This window comes from Balearica regulorum, chromosome 11 (assembly GCF_011004875.1).
Source record: "Balearica regulorum gibbericeps isolate bBalReg1 chromosome 11, bBalReg1.pri, whole genome shotgun sequence".
NCBI classification, from domain to species: Eukaryota; Metazoa; Chordata; class Aves; order Gruiformes; family Gruidae; genus Balearica; species Balearica regulorum.
The window spans coordinates 12,313,571-12,335,864 of NC_046194.1; the positions used below are offsets into that span (position 1 = coordinate 12,313,571).

The 22,294-nt window shown below is 47.6% G+C and overlaps 1 protein-coding gene across 1 annotated transcript in view; it reads right to left on the reverse strand.

Annotated features, from left to right (window-relative positions):
* Positions 1-22,294, reverse strand: part of LOC104630546 (gamma-aminobutyric acid receptor subunit gamma-4) — a 43,610-nt gene that overhangs the window by 15,397 nt on the left and 5,919 nt on the right. The window contains exons 3-4 of the mRNA XM_075763417.1: positions 22,188-22,255; positions 482-702 (exon numbers count right to left, since the gene is read on the reverse strand). Of these exons, the coding sequence (XP_075619532.1) occupies positions 482-702; positions 22,188-22,255 (289 nt within the window). The remainder of the gene's footprint in view (positions 1-481; positions 703-22,187; positions 22,256-22,294) is intronic.

Here is a 22,294-nt window from a genome sequence, read left to right on the forward strand (position 1 = left end):
GAAACACAAATTTGTTGAAGATCAGTCTGTTTGCAGGAACATTTCAAAACATTTCAAAACATATGTTTGGATATTTTCAAAGTGAGAAAAACCATCTAATTTTCACATTCAAAAAAGCCTTTTTCTTTAGTGAGCTTTTAAGGTTCATTTATGGGAATGAGAATTTATGGGAACAAAAGCCAAATGTTTATTATCAGAGTGAAATAGCTGGACTGACCAATATAAACTTTTAAAGGATTTGGTTTAGGAAGCCATTTGTAGTTTTGACTTTTTTCTAGGTATGATATGGAAAAGCAATTTTTTGGAAGCCTTCATCCTGGGAAGAGGAAGCCCATTCTCCAACCAGTATTGCATGCATCTGTCATCAGCACTGGGAGACATCTCCACTACTCTGTCCCAGGGCACCTGAAAACTTCCTCTACCTTGACCAGCTCCTTGTTCCCTCACCTCAGCAGCCAGCCACAGTGCCTGCTGAACGTACCTGAGCGTGTAGAGCACTTTTCCGTCATTCCAGATGCGGAGGAGCTGATTAGGAGTGGTTATCCAGTGGGAATCAGCCCGCTTGGAGTTCCTAAAAAAGGTATCTGGGATCCAGATGCGGCTCACCATGTTGGTGTTCAGTGTGAGGGCCTTCAAGGTGCTGTTGAAACGAAGACGGCGATCATACCACGTCTGAGCAAAGAAGATATCAATGGTGTATTCCTGTGAAAGAGAAGGAAGAACATGTCTTTCTGAGAGCAATTCAGGCAAAGCAGACCCCTGTCCTCTCATCTGTAGGCCACTGTTCTGGAGTCAGAGCCAGAACATTTGCTTTTTAAGTCTGGGAGCAGCTGTTGGTGAGCACTGATACCTTTCCAGGCTCATCTTTAGCTCAGGATGAGGACATTCATGACACACTTAGGAAGACTGTATGTTGACTGGTGGGCTGAGCCGTAGCATATTTGGCCTCACCCATGCTGGAAAGCTGAGACCATATGAACAAGGGCTTGGGCTTCCTCTTGATGGACAGCTCAAGCCAAACACTCCTTTTAAGTACAGGCGTGAAGGGGGAGTGTGGACATTGGCTGAATCCAGTCCAAAGTTCAGATACACCTTTCAAACACAGGTAAGGAAAGCTGCTCACCAGCTTACCAGGGAAGGCAAGCAGACAGGTCTTTCTGTTATTTATTAGGATACAGCCCAGCAGTGCTCCATACACCTTATTTGTACATATAGCAATAGTAGTGCTGTGCATAAACCTAGTGAGAATCCATCCCTTGCTGCAGGACTTATACTGTAAATGGTTTATATGAAAAACCGAGGCACTAGGGTTCCTGGGCAGATACCCCTTGCTGAAGATTAGAAAAGGAAGCTGGGGCAGGAGCTGCTATGGACTCAGCTCTTGGTGCAACCAGTTCAAAATCCTGAGTCTTTTGCAGCCAGAAAACAGAGTTTCCACCATAATGAGGACCTTTGGTTTTGGTGAGAGACAGGGTGTCGTAGCTCACCCATAACTAGCATTTCTGAGAGGCAGGACCTGAACAATGTCTGACTTTTTGCCATCTCTCCCTCCCATTCTCCTCCTCCCTCTATTGATTTATCTTGGTGGAATTGCTATGACTGCAATTTCTCCCTCTGCTGCCATTGCTGCTGGTTCAGAGCTGACTTCCTCAAACCATGGTGTTAAAAAAGATGTGGCACTCTTAGCACACTTGGATAGCATGTCCTGCCTGGGGAGGCAGAGCAAGGCAGCACATGACTCCCCACTTCGTTTTCCTCACCCTCGCTCCACTGTCAGCCAACCAGTGAAGAGTGATTGGTACCAAAAACGTCCCTTGCATAGGAACGAGATAATGAGAAAAGAGCATTTGCTCAGGCGATCGAGTCACTCTCTGGTCTGATCCTTCACCCTGGGTAGACACAGGGATGAGCAAAGGTGACGGAGATGAGGTCCTAACATATCTCTAAATGGGGATAGATGCAGCATGTTCAAAGTGATGGTGTTGCCTCTACAGTTCATTCAAAACAGACATAAGGAGACACAGAGCTAGGATAGCAGCAGCCCTCAAAGCCAAGCACACAAGCATGGCCACTGCCCAAAAACAAGAGGTGAGGAGAGCCCATTCCAGCGTCTCAGTGCTCTGAATCACAGTGAGTACTGCTTGGACATAGGGTTTGCGGTGATGAAGGCATGGATTGGGTTGTGAAACAGCGAAATAGAGCCCACAGGTGGACGAAGAAGCATTGGCACAGCAGGGACAAGATGGGGTAATGGCAGCCCAAGAAAATGACATATATGAGATGGGATGACTTTATTCTGCTTGGGGCCATTTTGTTTTTCTTGCCAGCTGTTGAGGCCAAAATAACACAACATTTGACATATTCTCCCCCACCTCTGCAAACCCTTTCTGAGCTAGTTTGAGCTTACATTGCTCCTCCTCAGCAATATCTCTGGTTTAGGAGAAAGCAACCAAAAATACAATGATAAATCCATGTTAGATGCCACTATCAGTTTCTAACTCCTAACTGGAGTCACTTGTGAGATCTCACTTCTGGGCTGGCTGCTCAGGTCAGATGTCCTGCTGTAAAGTTCAGCATTCAGGTCTGGGATAACTAATGCTAACGTTTTGGGAGAGTGGAGGGTCAGCTATCCCAGGGGTTTAGTATTTGTTGTCAAGCCCAGATTTTCAGAAGTGATCAGCATTAAAGAGCTCCTCTTGTGCCATTCATAGCCAGCCTTTGCAAAAGGTGTAGTGCACAAGTCATTCAGCTCTTTGAAAAATCTGAGCTGTTATTGTCACTGTCCTGTGGTTTGATCTAATTTCAGTGGCTATTATAAGCACAGCTATTCACAAGGAAGATCTTACTAGCTGAGATGGCTCCCTGGCCTCTAGGTGGGGAACCCATTGGGAAATGTTGGCATTTACAAAAGTATTTTCATTCAGAATTATCTGAGGCAAGATTTATACAAAAATGCTCTGGCCTTTGGGAGCACTTTTACCCTTCAGATTCTCTCCCCCATCCGCTGGGGTGAGTGAGCAAGCAGTTGTGTGGTGCTTAGTTGCTGGCTGGGGTGAAACCATGACAGTTCCTGAAGACTTTAGCACCTGTTCCCATCAGGAGCAGTTTGCATTGATGCTGAGGAACCTTACACAACTGCGGCTCTGTACTGATTGGCTGTGGGACAGTGCTCAAACCTTTCTCTGGGCATTAATCAGATCCCACTTAGTTGTAGGCATCTGGCCAAGGTGATTAAAACAGGAGGTGTTTGACCATGGATTCCCTACAGTCATTGGAGAGGGCTACGCACTTCTGGAGGGAGATCCCAATATGAAGCAGGCCAAGTTGTCTTCTGGAAATGCCTCACACTCTTATTGACCTTAGAAGAGTCCAGGCTGATCAAGGCTGAATAGCTGAAGTTTGGTAGGATGAGTTCAGCCCCTGAAACTTACAGCAGTGCTGTTTCTTGAACTCCTGCACCACTGTAGTTTCTCTCTGCCCCTGACTCATTCTCAAGCATCAGAAAGAGACTTCTCAATGCCTCAATTTCCCAATGTGGAAAAAGGTTATTGTAAAATACGCCTCCAACACTACTGTACCATCTGCTATGCAGCACATGGAGGTTGTTAACTTCTCTGTAAAAGCACGGGCTTTTTTAGTGTTTTCAACAGAAGGAGCTAGCAAAATAAGAGGAATCGCTCTAAGAGTTAAGTCGCACCATTTTGATCACACGTGGGACAGCACACACATGTTGGCATGCATACAATATTACATCAAACTTCAGTCATAAAATAATAAATCAAACTACCCATAAGAGTACACCGAAGACTACCTACCCTAAATACTATCATGTGAGTTTAGGTAATGCCGAGAACGCCCTGCAGCGTTGCCGCTGCTAGTTGTGTGGGCTCGTGTCCAACTCAGCCTTTCAGCATATCCCTGCTGACCCTTGGTCACCGCCATCACCTGGCACTGTTGCACATCACTGATCAGTCCTCGTTTTCCTAATGTGGGCAGCGCGGATGCTGGTGGAAAACCAATTTCAGAAAATGGTAAATCTGAAAACAGTTAATGGAAAAAAACCTGTCCTGTAAAAGAGCATTTGTGAGAAATAAGGGGATGTGGAGTTGACAAGAATATTTCATCTTGGAAGAAAAAATAAAACAACAACAAAAAGATTTTACTGCACTCTCAAACCCTTTCATTTTTTAAAAAATAGTTTCTATGATTCTATGATAAGTCAAAAGTTATGGAATTTCTGTGTAAAAAGTAATTTCAAAGAAAATCCCAAATTTTTCAATCCAAAAGAAAATAAACAGGTTCAGAAATCAGCCTGTCCCCAGCACAAGGGAGTTGGGAGCTGGCCACTGTTCTCCTTGTGTGCTACCCTAAGCCTTGTTCCTGGGGTCATCCCAGCTGCAGTCACTCTGCCCTAACCTTCATGGCCCTGGAGCACCTCCCTGCTCCCCATCCTGATCTCCTGATACAGCAAGGACATCCAGCCTGGCCCCAGTTAGCTCCACCCTGCACCTCCTCTCTCACTTCTGTGTTTATGTGCACACACATGGGGAACCAGCCCGTATTTCCAGTTGGATTTGGCCCCGGGAACTCTACTCTGGACTAAGTTCCACCTTGGGCTCAGAGCAGATATGAGTTAGGGCCACACAATTTCAGACTAACAGCTTAAACTCACAGGGTTAGCATGACACAACTTGAAATTAGCAGTTTGTATTTTCAGGTTACCTTATATACCAAATAAACACACCTGCACATTGCCAGAAGATCATTTTCAAATGGCTCAAAGTGAGTTTGTGTGTGCAGTTCAGCTGGCCCCTCCCACGGGTGCAATGAGAGGGATACAGAGGAGTTGGTACTCCATGGTTCCTCTGTATCTGTCTATGAGCTTCTTTCTCTATGTTAAGAGCTCAGCTTTCTGACAAATGCCAAAGTGAGGAAAACCATGAGATAAAGATATCTTAGATGTCTTCCTAAATTAGGATAAAATTAAGGATTTAAAGGTGCTTTTTGCAACTTCACTTGTATTCAACAGCAACAAGAAAACCTCCAAATAGAGGTGGCAGAGACTTGGAAACAGGTTTCTCCATTTTCCTCTGCTGGAGACATAGCTTGGAAAAATCCTAAATAACACTGGGGCTGAGAGATTAATATCCTAGCCAGTCTCATTCTAGCTTTTATTGTTCTGATGTTTGTCTTCATTCATAGAGCCACCTTCCTTCTGCACCTCCAAGCAAATCCCTTGCTGCAGTACAATAAAGCAGGCTGTTTTCCTGGGAAGCATAGCCAGCATTTCAGGTGGGCTGATGTGAATCTGATGGGCCCATGCTGTCAATCACAGAGCTAAGCAAAGCAAGTATTACAAATTCTTTGGGGTGCTGCAATTCAGGAAAATCTCAGGAGTTACTGGAGGAGACCCAGGAATGGGGTGTATTTCTTTCAAGGGCTGGTAGGTTGCTCTGTGCAGCTTGAGCAGGAAGCCTCTCCTCCAGTCTCCCTCTTCTGCAGAACAAGGGTCTGCCCAAGCATCCCCCACTTCAGACAGAACTGCATTCAGCAACTCCACACCCCCACAGCCCTGCACAGACGAACATTTTCCTCTCCATGACATCCCACGCATCCCTTCCGGCCTGCAGACATCTCTGAGAAACCCTGGGTTGCTCTCAGCAGCCAGCTCCATGTCCCAGGGAACACAGTAATAGCAAAAAATCTGGAGATACTCTCCACACTCAGATAACTACCTAAGATAAGATAACCTTATTTTAGAATAATCTTCAAAGCTGATGCACAACTTCTTGTCCCCCCCTGCTTGCAGGCAGGAACATGCTTCTAGCATGACATGTGCAAGCACTCTCCAAAGGTAGCAAGCAGGGAGGACGTGTACTAACAGCATATGCTAATACCTGACACTGACCACTTCAGCAAGTGGTTGGGCAGTGTCAGGCTTCTCTCAGTTCTCCCATTAGTAGTGTGAGCCTCCTTGTTTGCGGATGCCTCTGTGTCCCTACTCTGGGTGAATTTTCTCTCCCCAGCACAAAGCGCAAAAGAATGAGAATGTAAATTTCATTATGCTTCCAAGGTCCTCCTCTCTCCAAATCAGACCCCAGAGAGCTTTCTGGACATGATGCTGAACGACTAGGGGAGCTTATAAGGACAAAAAGAGCAGATGATCTGTGTTTTCAAGGTGACACACTGAACTTCCCTACTGTTTCACTTCTGCAGCAACACCAGCAGCGCTGTCCTTGTCTGAATGTCTTTCGCTGCTGCCAAGGGAATCTCAGTTGAGACAGCGTTCTTTTTATAATACAAACTCACTGTTAAAAGCCATCACCATGTCCTGCGCTCGTGCCAGGAGCCTTCAAACAAGACATGATGTATAGACTGCTCTGTTGATTGCAAACTCCCCAATCATGGATTTGCTCACCCTTGGAGTCTCTGCAGGCAGGAATTGGAGGGCTTTCAAAACCAAGTGCTGGCTTCTGAGAGCTCTACCTGCCCATTCCCACACACCTCTGCTTGTGCCTGCTCCCACGCATTTACAAGCAGGGGCATCTAAAAGGCAGGCTTTTACACTCATGACAGCCAACCACACCAAACTGTTTCTTTCCCCTCAAACCCTTTCTTCTGAGCTGTTCCCTTGTACCACTGCTTCCTGTCCTTCAGTGATGTTATCTCCTCACATGCAACCCCAAGATAGCTGCTGATTGCCATGGTGCCCGTTCTTCTTTTCATGGGAACATAGCCTGGCACACGGAGTCTCTCACTGTGAGCCCCAGGGGCATGTGACCTAGACGTGTATGTTGTAGCATCTAATTAACAGTTATTACCCAAAGGATCAAGGAAAGTCCTTGAGTCGAGACATGACATCAGTCAGACTCTGGTTTATAGAAGCACAATCTGTCTGCATTGTCCCTGACGAGGTTATTACTGAAAAGGCAGAGGCACAGACGCAGGATGCTATATGCAGATGGGGCAGAATTAATTAAAAGGGAAGATACTGAACACTTCAATGAAGTATTAGACAAAGCACCACAGGGAAGGAGCCACCTCCTTTTAGTTTGGTTTTTCATCACTCTCAGGACAGAATGTGGCCTGGGTGGAAAGTTATGTGTAAGCACCTTCTGATGCAAACGAGGATGCTGCCCATTTATCATGATCTGTAGAAAATACCTGGTCTGCTTGCAGAGCAAAGCCACACTTGTCCAAAGTCTTGTTTGCATGTCAAACCTTACTGCTAAATGCTTTAATGTTCCCCACAATGTTCAGCTTGAAGCAACTTTGTGCCAGAAGAAGAAAGCAGGTGGGGGAAGAGAAGAGGTGAGGGCAGAAGCACGTAGGATAACTGGAAGAGAACACTTGGCACTTTGGGCAGGTGCTCCTGTTTATTTGTCCATTAAGCTCATGGGGTGTTTGATGAGACAAAAAGAAATTTCCTTTGAAAGGGCTAGAAGACAAATGTTCTCACTGCATATAATTAACTCCCCAAGATTGCTCCTCCAGGACAGCTTGGCAAGATTCAGATGAGAAGCTGGAATTTCTTTAGTTGCACTTCCCACTCCCATGCCACCCAATGCGATTAAAATGAAACACTGGGATGGGCATCTAATACTGCCCAGGACTTGGAGAGTAGCTGCTGCAGCTCCCCTGTACCAAGCACAGGAAGGTAGGAGGTCCCATGAATCCCTCAAGTTGTCCAGTCCTAAGCAGTCCTGGGGAGGGGTGTCTGGGATGGTCAGCTTGTCCCCATGGGGACATCTGCAAGTCTGTCATTGCCTGGGAACATCATCTGTTCCTCCACCTCTGACGTGCTCCTCGCCCCATCTCTCTGTCCTTACAAAACTCAGTGTCATGGGCTGCTGGATTCTCATGAGGCTTCTGCTCAGTTCAGGAGCTGGACACTGCAGCCTCACTGCCTCATCCCTAGCACGGAGAGGCAGGAACAAGAACAGTATTCTGTTGAGGCAGCAGGGAAATGGCCCTCAGGTGAAGCGAAGGAAGGCAAGAAAGTCCTCCAGACATTAAACTTCAACTGCCAGAGGAGTGTGCCTGTGTGGTTTTGAAGTATTAGAGCAAGCATTCTCCTAGGCTTAGGGCTTGCCAGCTGGGCCTGTCTCTCTGACTCCAATCTGGTACCTCATACAGAAGGGATCACCACTGGCATCACCGCTGGCTTTGCCAGACCCCGGTACAGCCTACTGCTGCTGCTGACTCACCAGATGGACTAGGGGATGGCCAAGTCAGCACTGCCTCTGAGATTTAGGGTCTGATTCTCATTTACATCCAATCCCTGTTCAGGGGCACTGGGGGTTTTGGAGAGGTAGAGTAGTCCACAGTAGTCTGTAGACGTTTGTAAAGCTCTCAGCACCTTTCCCTGTCTGCTCAGGGACTGAACAGCCCACATCTGCTGCCAAATTCCTTATGCTGTTTTTTCATTTTTCCAGGCTTTCTTGGGTTTCCATCTTTTCCCTTTGCTCCCTGCTCTAGTCTTCTTTCCTCTTTCTCCTCTCCATGCCCCTTTCCACACTCTCTTTGGTCTGTAGCTTACCACTCTGCTGCTTTGCCTCAGCAAAAGCATTACCACCTTGCCCATACCTCTCCTCAAACAGAAACAGCTTCAATTGTAATGGCCCTATTCAAGCATCACATGATTTCCCACCCCCTCCCTACCTTCTCACGGGACCTTGCTTTGTCTAGTAAGGCCATACACTCACCAGGACTTTGCTTTGTCTAGTAAGGCCATATACTCACCAGCGCAGGTACTGCCTCTCTACATGGACTGAAAGGTGTCTAGTGATCTCAGCTGGATGCTGATTGTCATGCAAAGAGAACAAAGTCCCTCCCATTGCAGTCTTGAAAGAATTGCTACAGAAGCTGTGCTTTGAGGTCAAGACAGGAAGGAAAGGGTGACGGAGACAGGGAGCCATAGGAGCTCTACTTTCTGTGTGGATCAGAGCCAGAAGCATCCTTCCAGTGCAGGAATTGCATGGTGTGGCACAGCAGCATGCAAAACCGGAGGGGATAAGAATGCACAATGTCTCTCTGTCCCAACAGCTTCCTACAGTGGCCAGTTACAGGAGCTTAGGGACAGAGCAGGAAAATGACCACAGCCTCCTCCTAAATATGCGCTCCTCTCTGAGAACCACTCGCTTCCAACAAGCACTGAGCTCTGTCAAACCACCTTCACAGGCAGCACGTTGACAGGATGGAGAAGCCAGCCCAGAACTGGTACTGAAGAAGTGATGCTCACCACCAGCCATGGGAGCTGTGCTGTGCCTGGGAGATGAATCACGGCTGTGGTGGGCTGACAGGCTGCCCCACTAGGACTCATGACACAGCACAAAGTATCATGAGGAGACTGGCCCTAGGTGGGCAGTATGGTTCAGCTCTCCAAGGACCAGTGGGCCAGGGTGGCACCTAAGAGGGAGGCCCACCTCCCAAACCCTGATACTACTCTGTCCTCCTCCCACCAAAACAGGTCTGAGAAAGTACAGTGCATCCATGTTCCTGGGATGCATCCATTGTACAGAAATGCCTGTGCTGGCCAGGAGGAAAACCACTGTTTGCCTGTATAAATCCCTTTCTAATCCTCATCCTCAAGGAAAAAACCACATTCAAAAAATCTGAGACAGTTCTGCTTTCAGAGAAGTGGAGGGTTTTATGCCCTCTGCAGAAATCCTCACTCCTGACACTGTTCTCTCCTGGACGCAGATGAACAAGGAGGTGGGGACAGTGTGCTCTGCTCCACTGACTCCTTCAAGGAAACCTGTTTCATGTTGTCTCTCATGCCCCCTTGCTGTGCTTGCCAGCTTTCTCTTCCTGTCCTGCCAGTTCCTTGATATAGCTCCTTCTCCCTGCTTCATTTTGTTTTTCCTTTCGCAGTTCTTTTCAAGCCACCACAAAATCACACTCCAGCCCTAATGAGATTTCAAGGGAGCACCAGGCTGAGGAAGGCAGCTAGGAGAAATGAATTGGGTCCCAAGGAAAGAACAATTTCTTTCTGTCTCCCCTGTTGGGTATTCAAAGGGCAAAGCAAGCTGGACTGCAGTTACAGAAGGGACACCAGGCCAGCTGATTCTCCTTTCCAGGCATACATCCACACTTCAAACCAAGTGTGGTGGTCGTTTGGAAGCCAGGACACCAGCCACCAGGGCAAGCAGGATGTGCAGAGCTCTGCTGCTTTGGGCTACCCTCTTCCCATGGCATCTGGCAACTGCAGGTCTCCTCAGAAACTGGGGGGTTGGTATTCCCAGTCCTTTTTTTGCTGCTCCCAACTGTTTTGTAGAGATCTAGCCTACTGCAGATGCCACCTTTAAAACTCAACCACTCTACCCTCCCCAACTCCCCTAGGTGGCTTTAGGGCATCTAAATCTGGTGAGATTTACTCTGCAAATACCTCTGGCACACTGCTCCAAGCCACATCACCACTGTGGCTCTTTGCTGTGGCAGGGGGAACCAGGGTCCATCGTGCCTTTTCACAAGGTGCAGATTCATGTGACAAACTAAGGCTGCAAGCTCTGGACAGGTCTGTCAGTCCACCACTGCCAGATCATGAAAGGAAATAGTTGTCTTGAATATTACAGTTCTCTTTGCCTTCAGCTTTTCTTTTCAAGGAGCAAACAAAGAGAAGATCAGCTAGTTATCATCTTAACTTCACCCTCCTAACTCCCTGTGGCTGTAGAAACAACCAACCTAATGCCCACAAATTTTCCCCACTTCTCTGCCCCACTGCTCTGTTTCTCATCACTACACTACTAAGGTGGCTTTGGGTGTCTGTGGAGGAGAATGACAGACCAAGGGACACAGGTCTGGTGTGGGAGGTGTAACAGGTACACTGGCAAAGTTGTACTGAAAGAGAAGCAGACTGGGGAGAAGTGTTAGAAACAAGGCTTACAACATTTGCAAAGTCCCTGCTCTGACCTTCCCTGTTCCCCAGCCATATGGAGACAAGATGTTCCCACCCACATTCCTAAGTGTTTTGGTTCACACATCCCAGGTAGATCTGCCTGCTGGTGAGCCATTATCACTGCCCACAATTCTCCTGTTGAGCAAAGCTGATCAGATGGTTAGAGCCATTCCCAGCTAGCTGCAGGTCAGAGAACCACCACAGAAATCCTCACAGCAAAGCCCTCTGGACACGAAGATGGACAAGCAAGGCTTATACCAGGGTCCGCAGCTACCATCAGCTCCATGCTACCAGCACACACCAAGCCCAGCACACAGCAAGCCCAAGACTCCTGACCAGACTTATTCCCCCACTCATAGTGCCCCATGCGGCAAGCATAATTTCTCTGGGGCTCTGAGGAGCAGTTGCATTGGGAATTGATGGGGCCAGTCTCAGCAGCACTGATGTGAAACAGCTGCAGCATCAGCAAACCCACAGTGGGGAAGGATGGGCTGCTGCTGACCAATGTGAGGCATTGCGACAGATGACTGTGAAGGATCTATCTGCCCACACACTTGCTGACCCTAACACATATCTCCTGCCAGCACAAAAGATACCAGGCTGAAGACAGAGGCTCTGAGGAAGTGCCTGAAGGCACAGAGGAGATGAGAGGGGTTGCAAGGAGGAGAAGGAAAGAGCTGCCTCAGCCCAACCAGCCCCGGTGCCATGAGGAGGCTCAGGCTGGCAGTATCACCACTCCACTGCTGCTCGCTTGCAATTTGTATCATGGGCAATGAAACCCTTCCTGTGCATGGAGATGGGATATAATAGTCTGAATATTCAGCCTTTAACATCGAGGTATGAAGAGGTCCTTGAAGCATATTGCCTCTGGTCACCCACAACCACTGAATTCTGAGAAGTTGTCTCCATTTCATAACACGTTTATAGCAGGTAGATTTCACATCAGCCTTCTAGGGGAGATGGTATGACTGCTTCATATGGGGATACAGGAAATAAATAGAACTGATATCTACTGAAAAAATGAAGTTTTGTTGAAAATAAATTAAAATTGTTAAAATTTAAAATTAATTACCTCAACCTCATAATTTCATTCAGAAACTTTTTTCTTCAGTAAGCTAACAAAATACTTTGCTTTACTCTTATCTATTTGATTCACTTCATTTTGACTTTTATTTTCAAATACTCATTTTCATGCTTTACAGACAGAATTTGACACCATATGAAATGCAAATCAAAACAACCTGATGATACTAAATGTAAATGTTTTGATTGTCTCTAAACCCATTTTCCCTCAGAAATTATTAAGAATTTTGGCTGTCTGTCCCAAGTGGGAGAGGAAAGCAGATCTCCTCCCCTGTGATGCTGGCTGTATGCCACAGACCAGAAATCCTGGCCTCTGACCAGCTCTTTGACTTGTCTCTCATGCACCTGAAATATCCAGACCTCTCCTGTGGAGACATCTAAAGCCTTCTGTTCAGATAAATCAACTCTGCCTTTAAAATAATTCAGCCCATCAAGTGACAACTACTGGTATAGCTCAGAGCCTATATCTTTCAAATTTGACACAATAGTGCTTTCCCTTTGGCTTGGAAGAATCAATTTAATGAGGTTCAGAGCACAGATTAGTACCCAAATCAAACACATGCTTCCTGGCCTGTCCACACACACACATCTCTGTATGGAGAAGTGGGGCCATTGGGGAACCACAGAGCAACTCCATTAGCTAACGCACTTGTGATGGAGACAGCTGCATCCATGCTTTTCTTCACAAGATGCAGCTGCACACAGCAGCCCTGAGCCTGCATCTCCCAGGCACATCCCTACCAGTGTGTGATGGAAAAGGTTGCATTCCCACTGCCCAGTGACTGCAGCCATGTCCATGCCTGTGCATCATGGCAAAGCCTCTTCTAATGCCCTGCGAGAGGGCAAAGCTCCTACCAAATCAAGAGATTGCTGCTAGCTGCAAGGGCAGGAGACATCCCTCCAACCCGGTCCAGGCCCCAGTAAGGAGAATCTCTTGGTCACTGGAAAATTGTCATCATGGTCTGTTAACAAGCAGTAACCCAGTTTCCTGGCAGAGACTTCTGCAAAAAGGAGACCAGGAGCAACTGCTGTGGTCACAAGCTGTGTTAGAAAGGTTTCCTGCGAGTAAGAATGAGGAGTTACTGTGTTGGTTTTGCGTGGCAAGGTTTTGGTAGCAGGGGGGGCAACAGGGGTGGCTTCTGTGAGAAGCTGCTAGAAGCTTCCCCTGTGTCTGATAGAGCCAATGCCAGCTGGCTCCAAGATGGACCCGCCGCTGGCCAAGGCCAAGCCAATCAGTGCCTCTGTGATAACATACTTAAGAAAGAGAAAAACAGTTAGAGAGCGCTTTTGCAGCCAGAGAGAGGAGTGAGAAGATGTAAGAACATCTGCAGACACCAAGGTCAGTGAAGAAGGAGGGGGAGGAGGTGCTCCAGGCGCCGGAGCAGAGATCCCCCTGCAGCCCGTGGTGAAGACCATGGTGAAGCAGGCTGTCCCCCTGCAGCCCATGGAGGGAGGATGAGGGGATGTAGATATTCCACCTGCAGCCCCTGGAGGACCTCATGCCAGAGCAGGTGGAGACACCTGAAGGAGGCTGTGACCCCGTGGGAAGCCCGCGCTGGAGCAAGCTCCTGGCAGGACCTGTGGATCCATAGAGAGAGGAGCCCACGCCAGAGCAGGTTTGCTGACAGGACTTGTGACCCCGTGGGGGACCCACGCTGGAGCAGTTTGCTCCTGAAGGACTGTAGCCCGTGGAGGAGACTCATGTTGGAGAAGGTCGTGAAGGACTGTCTCCCGTGAGAGGGACCCCACGCTGGAGCAGGGGAACGATGAGAGGAGTCCTCCCCCTGAGGATGAAGAAGCAGCAGAAACACCGTGTGAGGAACTGACCGTAACCCCCACTCCCCGTCCCCCTGTGCCGCTGAGGGGGGCAGAGGTTGAAGCCGGGAGTGAAGTTGAGCCTGGGAAGATGGGAGGGGTGGGGGGAGGTGTTTTAAGATTTGGTTTTATTTCTCATTCCTCTACTCTGTTTTGCTTAGTAATAAATAAGATGAATTCCCTCTCTAAGTTCGGTCTGTTTTGCTCGTGATGATAATTAGAGAATGATCTCTCCCTGTCCTTATCTCGACCCGTAAGTTTTTTTTTTCATTGTACTTTTTCTCCCCTGTCTAATGAAAGAGGGGAGTGATAGAGCGGCTCTGGTGGGCACTTGGCCCTCAGCCAGGGTCAACCCACCACAATTACGAATTACACTCTCAGGTCAGGAACAGCAAGCACACAACTATTCGTGAAGCACCTCAGCAAGCATCCTTCCCAGGCTGCCACAAGGGTTCATGGCAAAACCCCCCTTTGCCTGGCTGAAGAAATGTGACTTTTCTCCAAAGACTGGCATGAAATGAATGCAGGATAGAGCCACTCCTGCCAGCAGAAGGCCAGAAATTGGATTCATGAAGGAATTTACAAGAACCGCCTACTTAATTATGAATGTTGATTTATCCCATGTTGCCCAAGGGCCAGAGGCCACCTCAGCTGTGTGGAGGCACCTGTGTGCCAGGACTGATGCTGCAGTTTAAGAAACCTGACCAAGTACAGTCACTTTCCCCACTTAGTGTCGGACTGGGGAGCACAGATGTTAATTAACTTTAGGACTTTGCTCTCCAGAAATATCTCTGAAGAAAAGCGCTTTTGTCCCCAGGAAGCCACTGTCCAGATTTTCATATTTTATTTAGCTCCAAATTTTAGAGGCAAACCCCCTGCTTTTTGTTCATTTTCCCTGATAACAGAATCCTTGTATTTTCTGCACAATAAACAGCCTATAAATAAAATACTGACATGGATGTCACACAGAAAATATCTAGAGGGGGATTAGTGTATGTTCTGGATAATAAAAGGAGCTGGTTGAATTATTCATAGTGAATAAATCAGCCCTTTTCCATTTTGGGAGCAGACCCTGAAATTTGTGGAAGCTCTTGGGATATGTTCAGGATGGGAGTGACTCATTTATTTCATTAGACCTTCTGTTGTGGTTTGTGATTTGTCCCGCAAGTCATGTGTGATTAGTGCTATACCTCACTGGCCTTGTGATTATTTTTTTTTTTTTCTTAAGGCAATGACAAACGATGGCTACAGGACAGCCACTGCCCTTCTCCATGTACCCAACCTCACCACCACGTGAACAATAGGGATAGGACAAGGGGTAATGGGTTTAAGCTGAAGGAGGGTCGATTTAGATTAGATGTTAGAAAGAAATTCTTTACTGTTAGAGTGGTGAGGCACTGGAACAGGTTGCCCGGAAAGGTTGTGGAGGCCCCATCCCTGGAAGTGTTCAAGGCCAGGTTGGATGAGGCTTTGGGCAACATGGTCTAGTGGCAGGTGTCCCTGCCCGTAGCAGGGGGGTTGGAACTAGATGATCTTTGAGGTCCCTTCCAACCCAAACCATTCTATAGTTCTATGAATAGCAGCTACATGAGGAACAGTCACTCTTGTAGTACTTGGGCATACAGGAATGGGCTCAGGTGACTGTTCCTGAACATCAAAGAATCAAGAGATACGAGCATTCTCCAAGCAAATGATTATTTATGGAGACGTTATAAATGCACCACCAGCTCTGGCAACACTGAGTCATCACTCAGGTGTGGAAAGTAACAGCCAGAAAAAGCACTTGGGGCACTTAGTGAGCAATACCCATTTCCCAACATTTTAAATTTCTACAATATGCATCTTTATCAGGGACCAAAACCCAACCTACCTCATTATACCAGGGTGTGTCCTGTCCAGCTTCACTAGATTTATGCCTGACTCGCTGCACACCGGGCAGGCCAAGAAGAGCACACAGTCCTTGGCAGAGCATTGCAGCATGCTTCAGGCATTGTAATAACCCAAGAAACGGGTACATGTGGGCTATTGCCTCCTAGACAGATGATTTGTGAAGACCTTTCAGTTGAGAAGTGCTGTGCAACCACTGGAGTCTATTATTATCAGGGAAGAAGGGGAGGAGGTAACAAATTTCCTTTACCTATAAGCTTATCTTGTGCTCCAGAGCAACACATTCAAGCATCTTAAGAAGCGTGCCATTTTCATTTCATTCTCTTCCTACTTATTCCAAAGCAGCCAAAGCTAAGTATAATGAAGACTTAAGTGTTCCTCAGAGCCACACAACTATTACTGGTCTCAGTTTCCCCATCTATTAAGAAGAAATGAAAATATTAACCCAAGCCTTGCAGCAGGACACCAGGGCTGTAACCCAAGGCTTCCCACTGTGGCTCCCACACAAACTGCTCTCCAACTAAGCACAGCCACAGTTCCTTGGGTTTTGGCTCTGCTTTGGTGCGGAGATGCCTCAAACCGCCTAAGGGTTCTCTGCAAGGGTGGCTTAGCCTCGTATGGCTTTTGTAGAGCCTAGCTCCTTTCTTGGGGATCTTTGCCCCTGCTGCTGGAATAGCTCAGCCGTTCACAAGCAGCTGCTGGCTTGCTGCACACTGATAACGCGGCATTGATGGGGATTTTACTCAAAGAGCCGTGATTCAGCAGCTCGGCCACCTGCAGCTCTGAGCAGGGAGGAAGCAATCCTTGGAAGAGGGTTGTGCAGCCAGCCACTGTTGCCCTGCCCCGCTAAGGCAACCCTGCACAGAAAGCACCCATAAGCAAAGCGCCCTAGGTTCCCAAGCTGGCTTTGTCACAGCAGCCCCCTCCTCACTGACACTCCTTGTCAGCTTTAATTTTGAAAGCCAAACCTCCCTCCCTGGCTCCTCAGGATTTACTTGAAAGCAGTCAGTGGGGAGTTCTCTTCATTCATGCTGGGCTTATACTTCTAAATTATAAAGTGTGTCAAACAAGGATTTAATTTATATTTAACAAGACAACGTTTGTAAATTAATTATTCATCAGCTGATAACAAATAAACATTTCCCCCTTCCCTCCCTCCCCCTTTTTCACAGTGTTTTCACAAATGTACCATACATGCAAATCTATTAAATCTATTCTGCAGTACTCCAGACATGGGAAAATATGTTCTTCATACTCAATTTCGTTATTGTGTTGCATGGTAACTAATACAGCCAGACACAGCATTATGAATTTAATAGTGCGCAGCATCTCCTTCCTAAAGAGGGAAGGGGGGAATATTCAACACATGTATGTGGACACATCACCCTGTTCAGGTTCCAGTCCCCCGCTCTCAGGCAGAGCTAAGTGAATAATTTGCTGTAATAATGGAGGCAGGAGCTTAGCCTTACCCCCTGGAAATCACAGGCACTTCAGAGGCAGCAGAATCTGGCCCCTGGGGAATAACAGTAGCCAATTTTGCTCTTTCTATCTTTATTATCATTAAGTAATGAGATTGAGGTGGTGCACAATCCCAGCAGAAGAGCTGTCATCAAATTTTGCTACAGAATTTGGCACGCAAGGGCATCTCCTCACACATACCAGAGAGAGGAGTCTCTAGCACCTAAACTAGCCCTGGCTGCACTGCCTCTGATTCCAGACACCTGAAACAGGTAACCAAGGCAGGTCGATGGATGAATGGTATGTCTCCACTCACTCTGGCCGGGAGGTTACCACAGTGTTTGGGCTAGGTTCTCGGTGTTCAACTCCTTGAGCCTCATGCTTCATTTTGTGCAAGAAAGGAAGAAATGGACATTCAGCTCTGACCTCTGGAAGGAATCTGAGAAGCTCTGGGCAGAGCTTGCTCCTCAATCTTGGAACAGAAGCATTTTTTCCACTCCCACCCATGCTGGCCCTCCTGGATACTTCACAGACATCCTCAGAACTGAAAGACACTCAGCCCCAATAGCTGGCTTTACTTCTAAAGCATCATTTCCTGAGTGTTAAGCATCCCTAAAGGAAAGTGATCCAGAATTCTAGGTGCCCTTGACACCAGTTAAAGCCATAATCTATAGCAATAAAGCCATTACAAAACAAAACCAGGAGCAAATCCCTCCAGCAAACAACCAGTCAGCAAAAAATTTGAACCCAAAGTCTCCTCCATTGTCCCTGCTGCCGCAGCCCTCCCTGGCACCTCTTCCCACAACATGCTCGGAGAACCAAGGTGGTTCTTTGCGCCAGGCTCAGCTTAGCGATAAGCCCAGGACACCTAAACACTGTCTGTGTTAACAGGAATCTAATTGGGCATCCAGATCCACGACACAGCTTGGAAAGCTGTGGCACTGTGGGTGATAACTCATTTGGCTTGAGGTGCTGCTGGCCAGCACCCAGCGGCAGCAGGCAGCTCTGGAATGGCTTGTGGCAGAGTGCATCCTTTCCCCAACAGCATAAACGCATCTTCCCACCACCATGAGAAGCACCAACTGCCCCAATCCCACCCAAAGACAACAGGTTCATGGGAGTGGGGAGCAACTGTAGCAAACAGCTGTGGGACCCAATGGTCCCCACTTTTCTGCACCCTTTTCCCTCTCAGCTCATCCTCTTTCAACCAAGCCCCATCGCACTTCCTATCATTTAACCATCTCCTAGCTTTATTTCTAGTTACTGCCACATTTTGGCTGCAGAGCACAGAGGGTCCTTTCCCCAGGAAGAAGAGAATGTAAAATTTGCTCAACTACCTAAATGGGAAACAAGACTGCCATTCTGGTCTACAAAAGATACCAGGAAATCACTTTACATTTATTCCCCCTCCAAACCTGCCCGCCTTCTGCTGACTCCTGAATGTTAATGTTATTTATGACAAGTGATTGATGAGAGGGATGCAGAATTCACACCCAGCACAGGGCATTTTCAAATCACCTATTAATTTTTAAGGACCAGAATCAGTTTTGTATCCTGACATGATTTATCATTTGGAGGTTGAGCAGCAGCTCTGCAGGGCCAGCTTCCAAGCCCTGACAGAGCATCGCCAGGCTGAAGGCAGTCGTGCGTCATTCACCCTTTGAGGGGTGAGCAGAAGATCACAGGACACCAATATGCAAATTACATTGCTTAAGTTGGAGCCTTCTATTCCACCAGCATGTCAGGGACATGAAGCCTTCAGCTTCAGATGCACAGATCATGCTGGTCCAAGCTAATAGCCACAGTAGTGCTGCAATATTTCTTAAAAGCAGAACTAGTTTTTTATCTTTTACATAGCCTGGCTATGTGAAAGAGAACTGTTTACATAAGACATTGTCATCACAACGTACCTAAAAGAGATCAGTGGGACATTTCCCCTCCAGTGGACTTTCCAGCCTACACGAGCCTCTGTATCTGCGGTAGAGAGAAATATCACCATGGGCTCATGAGGAGATATCTAGCTCCAAGTCAAATTCTGGTTCCCTTTCCTCAGAAATGTGCATCTCCTCAGGTTGCATCTGGGAAAAGGGAAAGATCAGGCATGTGGGATGGGTCTGACAGCTGGGAGAAGGCAGCTTCTCAGGTTGGGAGAAGCTACATAAAAAGAGGCAAAGTGGGAATGACATGTCTCCAGCAAAGACAATCTGTATCATATGTTTGATGCCAGCCTGCCAATGGCTGGCAGGACCCACAGAATGACTTAATTCATTGCATCAGCACAGAAAAGCAAACAAACACAAAACAAGTGGGTGAAGCAGCCAAGTCCAGAGGTGACATTGTGGCAGCTTTGTGACAGCTCTTTTATCTTACTTCAGGAGAAATTATAGCAGGATGCAGCCTCTCTCATAAGCAGGGGGAGATACTCAGAGTACAGATGGCAGAAAGCTGCCATCCAAGGTTACAAGACCTGGGTCTAGCTGTCCTCAGTATCTTTCATATCAGCCCAGCATCTCAGGGAGAATGGTTTTAAAGCTCAAGGGCATCACAGATTCAAGCTTAGAAAGTTACCTAAGGGCATGGGGAAGGGGAGGTGTCAGAGATTCTACTCAGGGAGTCATACACAGGTACATTCAGATCAGTGGTGACTGTTGGGACCCAGCAGGGACCCCAGACTTGTAGCATCCAGGCACTTCAGAGAAACAGTGCAGCCAGTTGTGACTGATGCCACAAAATCTCTCAACTGTCTCTACCTGGAGTGGTTTCCTCCCCTGCCTGAGCAGCTCCTTGCCATGCCATTGCCACAAATGGCAATACCTCCCTGCAGATGGGTAGATTATGCCTGTGGCAGCAGCTTCCCCAGCAGAGCCCTGCAGATGTAGGCAATTCCAAGTGCCAGTCTTGCCTTCACACTCCAGGCTCGCATTAAGTGCGCTGGGACCCCCTGTGGTCCTGTACAGTTGTGGAGCCTCACTTTGTGAAGCATAAAACCCTCTGCTGACTCTTAGAAAGAGCTAAAGACATGGGTTGAGCTCTCTAGGAACAGTCAGGGCTGTCTTCAGCAGCACTCTCCCATATGATTTTCTGGTGTCTATTAAGGGTTGAGTTCATACAATTTTTCCCCTTGGTGGGGATGGCTGTTGTTACTGCCTTCATCCTGTTTTCACAAAAATACTGGAGATGCTGCATATGCCTGAAGCTCCTATACCTGCACCCATATATGGTAGGTATTAGCCCAGTGGATCCAAAATACTGAAAAATTGGGATGGATGTACATTCTCACATACCCATCACCATGGCATAACTGTGTTTCTTAGGAAACCAGATTAGCAGCAGTGCCTGATATCTCCATTTAGAAGAAGAGATGAACTCTGGATGCAAGACTGGATTTTATAAGCCATTCTCTACTGTTACCACCTGCATGGCTATGCAGTGCTCCTGTGACAGAGAGGAGAGCAGAGCTTCTAACAGGGGTGGAAAGGGGTAAGGTAAATGGCTAAGAGGGAAAGAGAAGGAATGAGGACACGCACTGTGGTTTTGTGTGGTTTTCTTGGCATATCCTTGGGCAGTGCAAAGCAGATAGGACAGCCACCTATAACATGACTCTTATTCCACTACCTCCAGGCACGGCAGAGGCCAGGGTGCAAGTGAGTACATCCAGCCCTTGCACCCTTCCCCCTGCACTGCTGCTCTTACATCGCTGTGACTTCATGTCCACATACACACATGGGAGGGAGGAGCTTGTGGCATCTGCTGGCAGCCAGGGATGACATCCACATGGCTTGGGCTGTAGTTCTCCTCCCAGAATCCAGGCCCACAGACACAATGAAAGGAATTTTTTTTTGCCTTGAGGCCATCCCTGCTGGGCCTCCTGATGGTGGCCTCATCGTGCAAGCGAGCACCCAGCCAGGTCCCCATCTGGTGGCTCCTGAGCAGGTGCTGCTTGGAGGCACATGCTCGGTGGTGGCTGGTCAGAAGGGTAGCTTCAGAATGAAGGAGTGAATTTCTGGAGTGAAAGTGGTACAACAACTACAACAACTACAATGCCATTCCTCCATCCCTAGAGGGGTTTGTTCAGTGGAAATTTTCTACTTGGGAAACTAAAAACAACATGCCCATTGTGAGAACTTTCTTTTTTCAGTTTAGGGGGGCTGGTTTTCTTTCTGGTCCATTTTGCATTGAGATGCACAAAAAGATGAATTGTCCTGGCTGTACCTCTCCTTTGTCCTTTCCATCCCACTGCCTAGTGGGCCAAAGAAGTCTTTCCAAACTTGACAGCAGTCAGGTTTGTTTCTTGCAAGAAAAGAGGAAAAAATTACTTCACAGGGAAAATAATAATGGAAGTTTCCTGTGAAAAATAAATAATGGACAGTTGCTCTCCAGTGCATGGCCCTGAGGCTCTTCAGGCCAAAGAGCATCTCTGTTAAGTGTTTCTGCAGCACCCAGTACTGCAGGGTCCTAAGCCATGAGTAGCTGCAGTTGTGGTAGCATAAATCTAAGATGCTATGTACTGAAGAAGAGCCGTCTGCCCCAAGGCACCCCGTCTGCCCCTCCCCAGCACTGCAGGCCAGGCCTGGGCACCCAAGTTTCACACCATCAGACCACTGCCATGGAAACTATCTCCCAGTACCTATTTCAGTCCTCCTGGGAAACACACTGCTCCCCCTCTCAGCCACCACTGCACTGGCTCAACCAGGACAAAGCCACCAGGCAGAGATGTCTGTCCACACGTTGCCAATGGAGATCAAAGAGCATCATCATCCTTCTACCTGAGCTCATAAGCATGGTAGGGTTGCTGAGCTCACCAAGGGCACTTGAGGACCTTGCTCCTAACCTGAGATGGCTGTCAAGCCTTTCTAGCTCCAGCTGTCAGCAGGTCAGAGCACCTCTTCCCAAAGGAAGGTAAACAAATCCACCTCTTCTCATGACACCACCACCTTCACACCATGTCTAGCCAGCATGACACAACCTGCTAGCAGCACTGGGCCAGCTGCCTCCCACAGTCTCAGCTGTGGTGATACCACAACCCTGCAGCAATGTCACCACTCACCATCTGGATAACAGACACCGGCCCGATGCTGTTCACGTAGATATCCACATCAATAAACGTGGGCTTGACTGTAAAGAAAATAAAATAGGTATGGATGAGCTAGGGCT